Below are 14,265 nucleotides of genomic sequence, written 5' to 3'. Positions count from 1 at the left end.
GTCACCTTCGTCTTGATCCCTCCTCAACCCTTCCCACTTTTGATTGGTGCCCGTTGTAATGGGAAATCAACGGAGGCCAGGCCATTGTGGAACTTGTAATGGAAACGTGCCTTGACACTCCCCTCCTCGTTTACCAGGATTGATCTGCTTTTTCACTTTGATATGCTGATGTGGTGCATTCGTGTTCCCAGTCACCCAGGTGAAGGAGTGATTCAACTCATTTCTGTGACTCGATCCAACAGTATGGGCATCACTCTGGGAGGTGGCTCCAACCGCCCTGATGGCCCAGCAGTTTTCATCCAGGAGGTGCTGTCTGGTGGAGACTGTCACCGGGTAAGAGGGAGAGTCAACTCCCTAAATTGCGGTGACTAATAGGAGAGGCAGGTTTTTGTGAAATTGTTTGTCTGAAATCTGTTTGTTCTTTGGTGTAATCCAGCTTCATGAGGAACACCTCGTTCCCAAGAACTAACAAATGTATTTTGAAGTCGGTATGTACAGCTTTTACTACGAATTACTTCGAAATGAATCTCATTCTGCTTGCCAAGGGCCCTAAACTAAGATTCAAAACATCAGCTTCTTTCTGTAGCTTAACATTCAAAGTTTGGAACGTGAACCACCGAACGATGACCGTAAATATTAATTCAAACAGCAGGTGAAAGCAAAGAACATCTATCTGTCTTTGGTCTGTCAAGGAAATTGTCATGAAATACAGGACTTATGTTTCGTGGCTTTGTGTCCTGAAACTCTTCGTTCCAAAATGGCAGAGAAACTGGTTTATCCCAGAGGTTTGCTAATAACGATTACCTGGATGCCGAGTACCTTCCATTTATAAGCTAACACACACAACAAAAAAAGGTACTGTCACTGTACATAAACAGTACTGTATGTTCCATCTGGAAAGTATTCACAGCTCTTCACTTTTTCCAAATTATCTTTTTATTCCAAAATGGAATAAATTCATTGTTGTCTCTACAGAGGCGTTCAATCTGATTCAAGTCAGGGCTCTGACCGAGCCAAAAAAAAAAACATTACATTGTTCCAAATTCATGCGGAGCACCCTTTACCCGCTGGATTATATGAGCAACCTGAGACAGTCAGATTTTCTAAACGTAAACATTTAAGTTCTTTTTCCCCCACATTAATGTACACACAGCACCCTATATTGACATGAAAAAACGCAATTGTTGAAATCTTTGCAGATTTATTAAAAAACAAAAAAACGAAATATCACACAGCCATAAGTAATTCGACCCCTTGCTCAGTATTTCGTAGAAGCACCCTTTTGAGCGTATACAGCCATGAGCCTTTTTGGGAATGATGCAACAAGTGTTTCACACCTGGATTTGGGGATCCTCTGCCATTCCTCCTTGCAGATCCTCTCCAGTTCTCTCAGGTTGGATGGTGAACGTCGGTGGGCAGCCATTTTCAGGTCTTTCCAGAGATGCTCAATTGGGTTTAAGTCAGGGCTCTGGCTGGGCCATTTCAAAAAAGTCACGGAGTTGTTCTGAAGCTACTCCGTCGGTATTTTAGCTGTGTAATTAGGGTCATTGTCTTTTTTGAAGGTGAACCTTCGGCCCAGTCTGAGGTTCTGAGCAATCTGGAGAAGGTTCTCGTCCAGGATATCCCTGTACTTGGCCGCATTCTTTGATTGCAACCAGTCTCCCTGTCCCTGCAGCTGAAAAACACCCCCATAGTATGATGCTGCCACCACCATGCTTCACTGTTGGGACTGTATTGGACATGTGTTGAGCACCTGCTGGTTTTCTCCACGCATGCCACTTAGAATTAAGGCCAACAATTTCTATAGAAAATTGAGAATTTTATTTCTCACCATCTTGGAGTCCTTCAGGTGTTTTTTTTTTTTTTTTTTTTTTTTTTATTTAGCAAACTCCATGCAGGCTTTCATTTGTCCGGTAGAGCTGAGTGATCAAAAGAATGATATTGTACAAATGCAGACCTTTGCAGCTTTGGCCACAGATTAGTATAAAATACAGCTGAATCATGTTAAGGGCGCATGCTCCTGATCCCGTTTCTAGGTCAAACTGTCAAAAGTGACATGCACTATAAGACTGGCAGCTCCAAGTTTGCTTGCCAGGTTAGACAACTCCCACTTCCTATACTGTTACTCCCTTTTGAATGCTCAATACAACAAATGGGTGTGCCTTTATTGTGTACATAAGCACAAATACGATAGATCAGCTTTCGTGGTTTCTTGTCGTCTGATTCTGTGGTGCGCAAGATGAGGGAGTAGCAGCAGAGTTACATCTTTCCTGCTGACCTTCACACTTGATCTGCTTTGTCTGTTCTGGGATTCAAGGCTCACACTGAACCTGACACCAAAACAACATGCAGGCCAAAAGACATCCTCTCAGAATTTAACATTCTAAAAGCCAGCATGGAATCAAACTGTAAATATTCATCAGTTCTTAAGGAGCTGACAGGATTATATTTGTCATATGGTAATTTCCTACAAAAAAAAAAAAAAACAAGGTGACACAACAGATGGAAAATACTCAACCTGTTTGGATGTTCAAAAAATAGTTGCACATTAGTGGCATATTCCGTACACTACTGTTGATAAATCCCTCGTTTATCGTGGGGTAAGGTTCCGGACCAACCCCGCAATGGGTGAACTCCCCGAAGTAGTGTTCATTTGAACCTCCTCACACACCTATTAACCTCTACCATACTTTATAAAAACTTGACGCAGTATACTCTTGAAAACCTGTGAAACTCTGAAACATATAGTAATTCACAGTAGTACTGTACACCAGTGATTCCTTAACTGATGGTGGGTTGCGGGCCCATTTCAGGTGGGCCGTGGAAAGCAAGTGAAAAAAAATCCAAAATGACATTGGTCGTATTCATATTCAAAATGTTTTGTTACAGGGTCGCGGGCGTGCCGGAGCCTATCCCAGCTATCTTCGGGCGAGAGGCGGGGTACACCCTGAACTGGTCGCCAGCCAGTCGCAGGGCGCATATAAACAAACAACCATTCACACTCACATTCACACCTGCGGGCAATTTAGAGTCTTCAATCAACCTACCATGCATGTTTTTGGGATGTGGGAGGAAACCGGAGTACCCGGAGAAAACCCACGCAGGCACGGGGAGAACATGCAAACTCCACACAGGCGGGGGCCGGGATTTGAACGTCAGAACTGTGAGGCAGATGTGCTAACCAGTCATCCGCCGTGCCACCCAAATACACATCATAAAATCATAATAAATGTGATTTGTTGTAAGATAAGGACTATTTTAAAGTGAGGATGACAGTTGAGTGTTAAGGAGGGAGCTTTTAATATTTGGTGACGGTGTCACGATGGAAGCTCTTGACTTTGTAAGACGTGCACAAATCACCGTCTTGTCCAGTGAGAGAACTATCCTCGGCGTCGCTTACTCAGAGCTATCAGTCTTAAGGTCCGTTATTACAAACTGATTCGAATGATGACGGAGGGGGAAGCCTTTTTTTTTTTTTTTTCAATAGGCCACCCACTCACTCTTGCACCACTTGCGCATACCACTGCCTTTCTCCTGTAAAGCTCCTTCCGCTTTGCAAATCCCATCCTCCTCGCCTCTCTGTCGCCCACTCATCTCACCACTGTGGGCAATATGACAAGCAAATAAAGGAGCGCAATGTTGACAAGATTGCAGAAATCTTCACGTGTTTGGGCTTGTAGAATCGTTCTGCATCTCAAGAAAAATGTTTTTTGCGGCTCTTTTTGTTTGGGTTGCCCTGCACAGCTTTACATGATCCGGTTTCAGTTCCAACAGCACCTCGAGGCTATGAAAATATCCATTTGAGCAGTGCCCTATAATTTTTGATACAATATGTGTGCATCCTTTTTTTTATCAATTACAATTGCTCCTACTCAATTACATTGCATTGTTGCTACCAAATAGATCCGTAGAATCACTCTCCACGAAAAGAAACACAATCAAGTGACTTACCTTCGGTATCCAAGTCCCAAAAACTGGGACTGTCCTTTTGTCCCCCCATAGAACTGCCACTGGGCGCACGTGGTCTGGAAGGGGGTATACGGTATTTTCCTGGTGGCCAAAGAGGCACTGTTTGCGTGGAAAGTAGTGTGGCGTGTTTTAGCCCTTTTTCTCCGCATTCAAGTTTTGTAGGTCTTGCGTTTTTACGACGTCACTAGAGGCTAGTCTAAAGACTAAAGGGCATTGTCTTTTTGTTTTGCTTGTACAGGATGGACGTCTAAGGCCAGGAGATCAGCTCATTGCCATTAACAAGGAGTCGTTGATAGGTGTAACCCACGAGGAGGCCAAAAGTATGCTGAACAAAGCCAAATTCAGGTGGGTGGAGCTTAGAGTCTATATTTTATGACATCTCTCCATCTAAGCCAAGGCGAATATAGTAATGTATCAGCATTTCATCCGTTGTATTCCCAGTCAAGAAAGTGCAGTGGAGATTGCGTTCATCCCAGGTAAAGGACTTTTCCAAAGCAGTACATCTCTCCACAACGGTGTCCAGCGAGCAGCAGCCAACAGTCACAACTCTGGGCGCTTAAAAGTCCACATCCGATCACCTGAGGTCAGCTCACATTTCTGGATTTGCCATTCTACGACTAACCTGCCTTATAAGTCAAAAAAAAGTTCATATGAAGTCAAAAAAATATTCAACTTTTTGAATTGTTTTTAATGTAACGGTACAGGTAACATATTTCAGTTATTTTGAATAACAAAATCTTTTATGTAATATGTATCTAGTATTTGATGACTGATGTATTGTATATTTGTGTGTGTGTATGTTTTTTGGTTTTTGTTTTTCTCTGCAGATCTGTGCAGAGGAGCCTGCCCCAGTTTCCTCGCCTTCTCCTGACATCTGTCCGCCAGATATCCACATTTCAGGTCGCAATACACATCATGCCCCCCCCCCCGCCCCCCCCCCCCCTTCCAATTGAGTGCTGATCCACTGTGGGAGTGACAGTTCAAGCAACATTTCACCCATATATACCAAACTATAAACTTCTTTTTTTTAATTTATTTTTTGTTTTGTACTTTCTTATTTTGTTTCACACAGAAAATGATTTCACCTTGCAATGTAAGGCCATGTGTTTGTGTCGCCCAATGCGAGCCAGTGCAAACCATAGCGTGAGTGCGGAGGTTTACGTTATGGTGCTTCTTAAACTAAATGAGTCCACTATGATGGTCAGCAGCTCAAGGAGTGTGACACAGAACAGGAGTCGACAGATGACCAGAGGATGTTACAGTCATAATGTAATAACTAAACTAATGACTAAACAATAACGTTAAAGAAACTGTTGCCTATTGGTCAAAATGTCCAATGACTTTTGTCACACTGGGTTGTTGTTGCTCAAAATTGGACAACTGGTTTTGCAGGGTGATAAAGCTATGAATACAAATGGGGTGGGCCTCATATGGTTAATATGTTTGTGTTTTCCCTTCAAGCAGCCAAGCAGACAAATTGTTCTAATGGTAAGGGTCACACGTGGATCCGAGCACCCAAACATCCCACCCCATTCCAATCCTATTGACCAGGATTACCACAGTCAAGGTTATTTTCTAGGTGGTCTGACCCCAGCGCTCCCTTTCGGGCTCTTATTGGTTAAGCCAGTTGCTAGCTGTGACAGATGTCAGCAGTTTGCAAAGAAGTGCCAAGGTACATGTGCAGTGGCAAAATATAAAAATAAATAAATAAATAATTTTAAAAAAAAAAATGTTACCCTGATTGAGAGGAGAGCATTTTATAAATCTAAAAGTATATTTGAGGATCAATCGTGTTAGGGCTTTATTTTTAATTTTTTTTTTTTTTTTTTTTTTTTTTGTGAAGTCAACGCACAAATACTTCCACATGCACATGCATGCTCATCTCTTTAAGCTGATCTCTGTCAGCCTTCTTGTTGCCACTTTGTCTTCGGACGGGTGCATCCCGAAACACAGTAGGGCAACAGCTCGTCAGTGGTGTGCAATCCTATTAAGGAAGATAAACAGGCGTGTTGCGACATGCAGTAGGTAAAGCCCTATATGCACGCCACTGTTTTTACATTGGCGATGCTTCATTAACGCAAATTTCATAGTTCTGAGAGTTGAATCTTTTTCCTCAAATGTTAAAGCGTTAGCAAAGATTACGATTGCAGGTGAACTAATAATGAAAAGGCAAACAAGAGCGACCAAATGAGGTGACATAAAAATGAGTAGAAGTATACCAGCACCAACACATGTTGTTCAGAATTAATCATATAATAATAAATATCCCTCTGTGGTTGTTCACTCTAAATTACATGAAAGAAAAATGAATCATATGGACTCTGTGTGGTGTGTGTGCAAGCAGGATTTAACGCACAGACTGTTGTCATGGCAGCAGGCCTGTCAGTCATCACTATCAGGTTAGGGGTGGCGCAGTATAAATCACTTGGATGGGAAGAGGAAAGCGAGGCAGTTTTTCACTGCTATCAGGATATTCCCGATAACAGGAACGAGCGCTTTCATAAAAACACACGCACACACACACATTGAAACACAAGCACTGTTACTGCCATTGCCGTATCAAGCAGACTCACAAATATGGGACAGGGAAGCTCATCAAATTAATATTAGACACTGGCTGTCTGCTCTCCTGTTTTTCAGTGTTCTCTCATTCCCATCTAATCACTCATCTTTCCTCGACACCACTCTTTTTAATCGTCCCCCCCCCCCCCCCCCATCCCACCAACACACCCTCATAAAATAACCCATGATCACTGCAACTACCCACTTCCACAAAATCCAGAGATAATACTATATGAGGTTGAGCCACTCTGTGAGCACATATTATCTAGTGATATACCCTCTCTGTTGTTGCCCATTGTCCTTCGCATGCTATCCCATAATAGGCCTTGAGTCAGCTGCATGTTTTCTTTCCCCTGTCTAGATTCAACCAATCAGAGGTCACCCACGGGGACTAAACCTAAGATCACACTAGACCCCCACATTCGGCTCAAATCAGACAAGTTGGATTTGGTGAGTCCTCTCCGGGACGTTTTCTTTTGTTTTTGTTTTGCGCACAAGCACTCGTGAAGACGACGTCCTAACTTAACTTGAAAAGGGAATTTTCCATATTATTCCCCATTGATCAGCAGTACAATGCGATGCAATCTCCGTCGTTCACGTTGAATTTGTTCGAATTTTTAAATAATTTGAGGAAATAGTGGAATGGGTCGAACTGTATAAAAACCTATTTTGACTGTACATCAACATCAAGTCAAATTTAACATTCTTTTAACAGTCATACATGTGGACAAATATGTTGTATGTATATTGTTCTGTGTTGCAGAAGTCACAAAACACAAGCTAAAGAGAATGATAACCTTCTACATGAAGTAGACCCCATGTTTACTGTTTGTAAAAAAAAAATATATATATATATATATATATATATATATATATATATATATAAAGCCCTTCATCTTATTTCATGTATTCAGATTTATTCTACTCAAGAAATGTCTCTCATTCTGATAAATCCACTTGCAGCTTCTTTTCCCTGTGTTGCACTTTTGTACTCTCAGCCCCGAGCTCTCCCCTCATCTAATTATTGATCTTTCTTGCAATCTGACTCTGCCTGCTCTTTTACACTGGCACACTTCATTTGACTTTTCACCATTTTTTTATTTTTTTTTTATTTTTTACTCACTTTATCCCACCGCTGAATACCACTGAATCTCGCCGCGGATAATGAGGCGGCGTGTGTGATCTCACAGAAAGAAAAAGGCGACATCAGTGTGCATGACAAACCTTCACATGCACACTGTAAACAAAAAAAAACAAAAAAAACATAAAATAAATATGGTTACCAATATGTATCCTCATCTCAAGCTGGACAAGTTTAGCCTCCTGTGGTTGCAGTGAGTGTGTGAATGTTAACTCTGCCTCTCTCTCTCTCTCTTTCTCTCTCTCAGGCTCTGTCCTTCCTCGGCTTGGATGTCACAGATGAGAAAAGAAAGAAGTTGCGACAGAGCCTGACTACAGACCCGCAAGGCACCGTGTCCTACGGAGGTAAAGCCCACATATCAACACACACCGCACACGTACAAACAGATACATGCTTCAAGTTGTGTCAACTGCAAGGTGACAGATCTGTGTTGAAACGCTGTCAAATCGCAGCCCGAGTGTGATGGCTGCATGTCACTTACTGGCTGTGGCCCTTGTGCACGTCGTCACGTGTAACCACACGCCTGCTCTGTGTCAGCAATTTTATCTTCCAATACATGCGGTGAATTTGAAATACCTGTCACGGCACACATAAGGACGGACTCATTAGTCGCCTCTTAAAGAGGAAGCTGATTCAAATGGATATTAAGTCTGCTCAGCGTCATATTTGACTGTGCAGTGTGTGACGATGCAGAAAAACTAATTCCGCAAATACAGATCGCTTATTATATACCGGGATTTCTCGTGTATAATGCGCACCCATGTATAATACGCACCCCCAAAGTTGACCTTAAAATTCTGAAAACCCCTTCTACCCATGTATAATGCATTTTTACAATGCATGATTTTGCTTCTACCCATATGATCAAAACATGAAGTATTATCTTTATGTTGTTACTTTTTTTCAAATAATTATTCTGAAGTGAAGCACTTTATTTAAGCACGTAATACTTTTTTCATTTACTTGCTCTTATTTTGAAAGTTCACAGCCCTACTTTTATAACGCATAGAAACAGCTATTTACCCTCACATTCATACCTACAGACAATTGTGACGTTTTAATTAACCAATCAACAAACATGTTCTAGGACTGTAAAGAGGATTTCTGAGTAAACAAGCACAAGGAGAAGACGAACAAAATAATTTTTTTATGCAACTCTAACAGCATGGAAAGACAACGTCTCATGTGATTTTACCTGCTGTAGGTTCACAAAACAACAACAGTGTCCATCGCAATGTGGACATTTCTGCCTAACATTCCTCTCTGAACTTTGGCAGACTTTGTAGAGGCCACACGGATCATTTTCCAGGACAACCTGGAGGAGCTCAGTTTAGGGGCAGGTCCCTTTATGTTCTCCTACCACGAAGCAGCCAGTCTGATGGACACGTCGGCCTTCCACTCCCCCGTAAGCAGCCATCTCGCCCTACGAGAGACGTGTATTTTATTTGCTATTGCAGATAACTCATCGGACCTGAATTATGTGTGTGTAAACGTGCGTTTGCGTCTGCAGACGTATGAATCGGAGTGCACCTATAACAGTGAGGAGATGGAGCAGTTTCAGACAGAGGTGAAACAGCTGCAAAGCCAGATGAAGCAGCTCAAGGTCAGCACACACACATTCGCTATATCAGACTCAGGCAATGGACACACAAGCATTACATACACTCTGCTGTGTACGGCATACATTTTGTGTTGCACACCACACAGAGAACCAGACCACACCTGTGCAGGCATGCAAGGAGAGATGTAAATTTGCAGGGGCACACAAACCTCTTTGAGCTCGGGTTTGGTGGTTGGTGCTTTGTTCCAGGATATCTCAACAATAGTCAGGAAGCAGACTAGCATCGCGCTAACAAGTGGTTGCCATTTTTCATTGTTTTGGTCCAACGGAAGATTTGCACCACGACACTCTGATTCCAAAGCGCAAGCCTTTACTGATGAGCTGGTGTCACCCATAGAATTACAGTAGATAATTCATCTCATAATTCTCATGAATATGCAAATCGCTCACGTAACCTGTAGAGTTTTAGAATTTACATAATTAATGCCACCACACTTCAGTTGTACAGCCGGGTTCACGACCCTTGTCCTGTCATGCTTCTTCTCCTGTCCTTGTCCTGTTCTGACTTGTCCTGTCCTTCCCTCACAGGGTGTAGCACGACACTCATATTTAATGTTTCATTGTTGTAGATCATGTAATGATTTACTTCTCTCATCCTGTTTACAATTAGTGCTTTGTCTTTTGTCTTTGTTTCTCTCTCACTTCGAGAAACCTTTTTTCTGTTCGAATGATCAAGTCTGATTCTCAATAAACCTCATATAATACCACAGCGGAAGCTTAAAAACTCCACTGTGAAACAGTAAAACTGTGCCGGCATAAAAGGGATACAGATTTTCAATTCTGCTTGAGCTAACACTCAAACAGGACAAAAAAAAAACAGGCTAATTAAAAATAAACAACTGAGAAAATGTGGTTGCACAAGTGTGCGCACCCCTGGAAAGCATGAGTGGCCATCCATGACCAAAAAAAAAACATTTCTCACATGTACACAGTCAATTCCAGTGCTGCTTTTTATCATTAAAATACAACGTATAGGATATAACAAAATTCTTGTTTCATTATATAAAACTATATGTTGAATCATATACCAACCTAATTTATAGTCATTATAGTCAAATGCCAGTTAAAGGGCAGGTTTGGACCAAACAAGTAATGGTTTGTTTCATTCATTTCATGTCGTTGGATCAGTTTGGAAGATAAATAAGATGTTTAATAATGTGTATTTAATCTAAACAAGATTATAGAGGTTGAATCAAATGAATTGAATTTGTTTGTTTGTATAATCTGCCGTTACAGTCACTCAGTTACCATCTCCAGGTTTGTTCTGGATGTGTCGATCCAGGTTTTTTTTTGTTTGAAAATGGCCTTACCTTATTTATACTGACTGCTGGCAGTGCGGCTAAAAGCCCTGCAGTGTGTTCTTTTTGAGACAAATCAAACGTACCAAAACAGGTTACATCGCATTGTTGGAGTTTCAACTTTCGAAATGGCCTGTAAATACAAGCCTATCAAATCAGTCAGTATAATTGTATAATTGTATGTCCACACAGTACATGTAGTGTCTTTTATTCAATCCGATGAGTTTAGATTTTCCCCGTGTTATATTTGTTTTGGCAGGTGGTGCTAAAGGATATGGAGAACAGCAAGAAAACCCTTGAGGATGAGCTTCAGAAGACCTCTGAGGTATGGGAATCAAAGGAGTGTCTTGTACATCAGGTGACATGTAAAAATGAAACATTCAAATTATTTCCAGTTGAGAAGCTACATAGACAACAAAACATCTCGCCGTGCTTCCAGAAAGCGTGTTTGACGGTGGAGGAGAATGTCCGTCTGAAGAGCCGCCTGCAAGCAGCAGAAGCTGAGGTGGTGCAGCGTCACGCGAGCAGTGCCGAGCAGGACTACGAAGAGGTGATCCAGCTGCTGGAGGCTGAGATTAAAGACCTAAAGAACCAGCTGGCCGGCAAGAGACAAACAGGAGGAGGCGAAGCCACAAAGGTGAGTCTGAAGTGAATCAAAAGTCAAACTCTCACAATACCATGTTTTTTTTGGGGGGGGGGGGTTAATTATCTTACTATTAGAGGTTTAAATAGACTTATAGTGCTGTGAAAAAGTATTTTCACCCCGTCTCAAACTCTTATTTCTTTAAGGATGGTGTTTACAAAAAAACATACCTATGTAGTGACCCCTTTGTGAAAAACCTCTTATGTGGAGAGTAAAGCGACATGGCTGATTCTCGTCTTGTTATTTACCGCCTCTCCGCACCTACCTATTATAAAAGATGATATAACAAAAAACTTGACAGGTGACACAGAAACAAACCACACAGATGAAACGATTAATACTTCTCTGACAGTGTCAGTCAATATACAAGTCAAATTGTTTGAGACAGCGCTTGCATTGGATCTCATTAGATTATGCAGTGCAAGCGGGCGATGTTTGTGTGTGTGTGTGTGGCAGGCAGCAGATTAGGTGTTCTTTCACCATACACACAGTCGCACACTACAGCCATCATTAAAAAAAAAAAAAAAAAAAGCATAATCCTAGTCTCCCTTTGCAGTGTTATTGCATGCAATTTATTATTATTATTGTTGTTATTGCAGTATGTCCCATCAGGTCAGGCTCACTGCTGAGAAGGCACAACAGCTGATGTTCTGTAGTGCTAAAATAGCTCTTCCGTTTCCATTCTCTATTCTTTTCTGCCTCCATCCCTCACCCAATGGGTGCCTGCAGGATCGTCAGGCTCGGAGCTACTGAGCGCACAGACACAATATTCGCCAGCACCTCGCTTTGATGAAGCAGAGGCTTTTGACTCATTTGCTCTCGCTCTCAGGCTCATCGCTTCGCCACTCGCAGCTTTTTTTTTTTTTTTTTTTTTTTTTTTTATCTCAAAGCGCTAAATCCCTCGGTTTCACGCTGCCTCTCAGGCAACCTCGCGCTGACTCCCACTCAATCATCAGTTGCAACGATGTCTGTTGCGCTTTGCTACTCTGCTCGGATTGAATCGTTGGATCTGCAGCATCCAGAATCAGAATCACCTTTATTTGCCAAGTGTGTCAAAAACACCCAAGGAATTTGTCTCCGGTAGTTGGAGCCGCCCCAATACGACAACAGACAGTCAATTGCCAAAGCAATCCAGGTGATCTGAATGGCACACTCCCTTCTGGAAGCATAGTAGGCCATTTTTAAAAAAAAAATATTTTTTTGGTGTTGATTGAAAACATTTGGGGTTGACATCAAAAGATGAATAGGAGACAAAGAGATCAACATTTCAGCTGTTGCAAGAAAAATCGTTGCTTTCAAACAAAAGGTGCTATCTTCTCATTTGCGTATGAGATCCAGATATAAATACCTGGGGGAAAAAAAGATGAAATGTTGATTTTTTTATTTTTTTTTTGGTCTCATAAAACCCATATGATTTTGAGCTACAGCAAAAACACGTTATCTTAAAAGATATCAGACAATCGCAACTTGCAGTTCATATTCACATTTATATTGTTTAATGTCTTAATCTACGTTTGTATGGGGAATGTTTTTGCCAGGAGGAGGTGCAGGAACTGAGTAGGAGGCTGACTGCCATCGACACTCAGCTGCGGAAGTCGGAGGTCAACAGGAAACATCTTGAGATGTCCAACAAGAGACTTATGGGCTTTGCGCAGGTACAACGCTCACGTAGAGCGAAACGCTGTGGCACATTATCGAGATGTAAGATGAATTTGACTCAGATTGTACAGCGGCTGAAATAAGTATTGAACACGTCACCAAACAAATAAAACCAGAAATTAAGTTATGTGTAATCATGTGAAATGACACAGGGGGGAAAGTGTTGAACACGCCAACTGGTATTTATTTCATACTTTGTACAAAAGCCTTTGTTTGCAATGATAGGTTCAAGATGCCTCCTGTATGGAGAAACTAGTCGCATGCATTGCTCTGGTGTGATTTGGGCCCATTCCTCCACACAAGCAGTCTTCAAATCTTGAAGGATCCGAGGGCTTCTGTTATAGACCTTGAGTTTCAGTTCTTTCCATAGATTTTCGATTGGATTCAAGTCAGGTGATTGGCTGGGCCATTCTAGCAGCTTTAGTTTTGTTCTTTGAAACCAATTGAGAGTTTCCTTGGCAGTATGTTTTGGACCGTTACCCTGCTGAAAAGAAAACTCATTTCATTTTCATCATCCTCGTGGATGGCAGCAGATTTTTGTCAAGAATGTCTTGGTACATTTTCCCATTCATTGTTCCTCCAATAATGTGAAGTTTACCAGTACCGTTTGCTGAAAAGCAGCCCCACACCATCATGTTCCCACCTCCAAACTTCACTGTTAGTATGATGTTTTTTGGGTGATGTGCAGTACCATTCCTCCTCCAAACTTGTTGTGCATTATGGAATCCAAACAGTTACATTTTGCTCTCATCAGACCATACTATATTCTCCCAGTATTTAACTAGCTTGTCCAAACGTTGTTCAGCAAACAAGCTTTGACATGCTTGCTTTTTTTTTTTCTTTTTTTTTCTCCAGAAATGGGGTCTTGCGTGGTGAGCATGCATACAAGCCATGGTGGCAGAGTGCATTATTCACTGTTTTCCTGATGACAAGAATACTTGCTAATTCCAGGTCTTTTTGAAGCTCTCCACAGGTGGTCTTTGGCTCTTGGACAACACTTCTGATTATTCTTTGCACTCCTCTGTCAGAAATCTTGTGAGGAGCACCTGATCGAGGCAAATCGAAGGTGGTACAATTGGTTTCCCGCTTACGTTTTATGGCCCCAACCGTGCTCACCGGAATATTCAGAAGCGTAGATATGCACCTGTAACCAGTGCCATTGTTATGTTTTGCAACAATTAACCTGCCCGATGATAGCTGGGATAGGCTCCAGCACGCCCGCGACCCTTGTGAGGATAAGCGGCTCAGAAAATGGATGGATGGTTTGTGATGGACTTGAGCCAGCTCTCTGCTCTTACCCGTCACGAGATGGGTCTTGACTCACATCTTGGCAATGAGACCTTTATGTAGGCCATCAATAAGGACTGAACCA

General features: G+C 41.9%; 1 protein-coding gene across 6 annotated transcripts in view; it reads left to right on the top strand.

Moving 5' to 3' along the window:
- si:dkeyp-72e1.9 (syntaxin-binding protein 4) overlaps positions 1-14,265 on the top strand; it is a 45,432-nt gene that overhangs the window by 26,488 nt on the left and 4,679 nt on the right. For 3 of the 6 annotated variants that reach the window (XR_009770022.1, XM_061699752.1, XM_061699751.1), the window contains exons 8-19: positions 192-333; positions 4,208-4,314; positions 4,411-4,552; positions 4,797-4,869; positions 5,434-5,457; positions 6,893-6,981; positions 7,920-8,016; positions 8,950-9,077; positions 9,183-9,275; positions 10,851-10,949; positions 11,031-11,228; positions 12,773-12,889. Coding sequence is in view for 5 of the 6 variants with exons in the window: in XM_061699752.1 (XP_061555736.1) it covers positions 192-333; positions 4,208-4,314; positions 4,411-4,552; positions 4,797-4,869; positions 5,434-5,457; positions 6,893-6,981; positions 7,920-8,016; positions 8,950-9,077; positions 9,183-9,275; positions 10,851-10,949; positions 11,031-11,228; positions 12,773-12,889 (1,309 nt within the window). In the remaining variant the exon portion in view is untranslated. The remainder of the gene's footprint in view (positions 1-191; positions 334-4,207; positions 4,315-4,410; positions 4,553-4,796; positions 4,870-5,433; positions 5,458-6,892; positions 6,982-7,919; positions 8,017-8,949; positions 9,078-9,182; positions 9,276-10,850; positions 10,950-11,030; positions 11,229-12,772; positions 12,890-14,265) is intronic. The other 3 variants (XM_061699754.1, XM_061699753.1, XM_061699755.1) reach the window with 3 other exon arrangements.

This window comes from Phycodurus eques, chromosome 16, assembly GCF_024500275.1.
Source record: "Phycodurus eques isolate BA_2022a chromosome 16, UOR_Pequ_1.1, whole genome shotgun sequence".
Classification (NCBI taxonomy): domain Eukaryota; kingdom Metazoa; phylum Chordata; class Actinopteri; order Syngnathiformes; family Syngnathidae; genus Phycodurus; species Phycodurus eques.
This window is presented reverse-complemented; position numbering and strand designations above follow the sequence as displayed.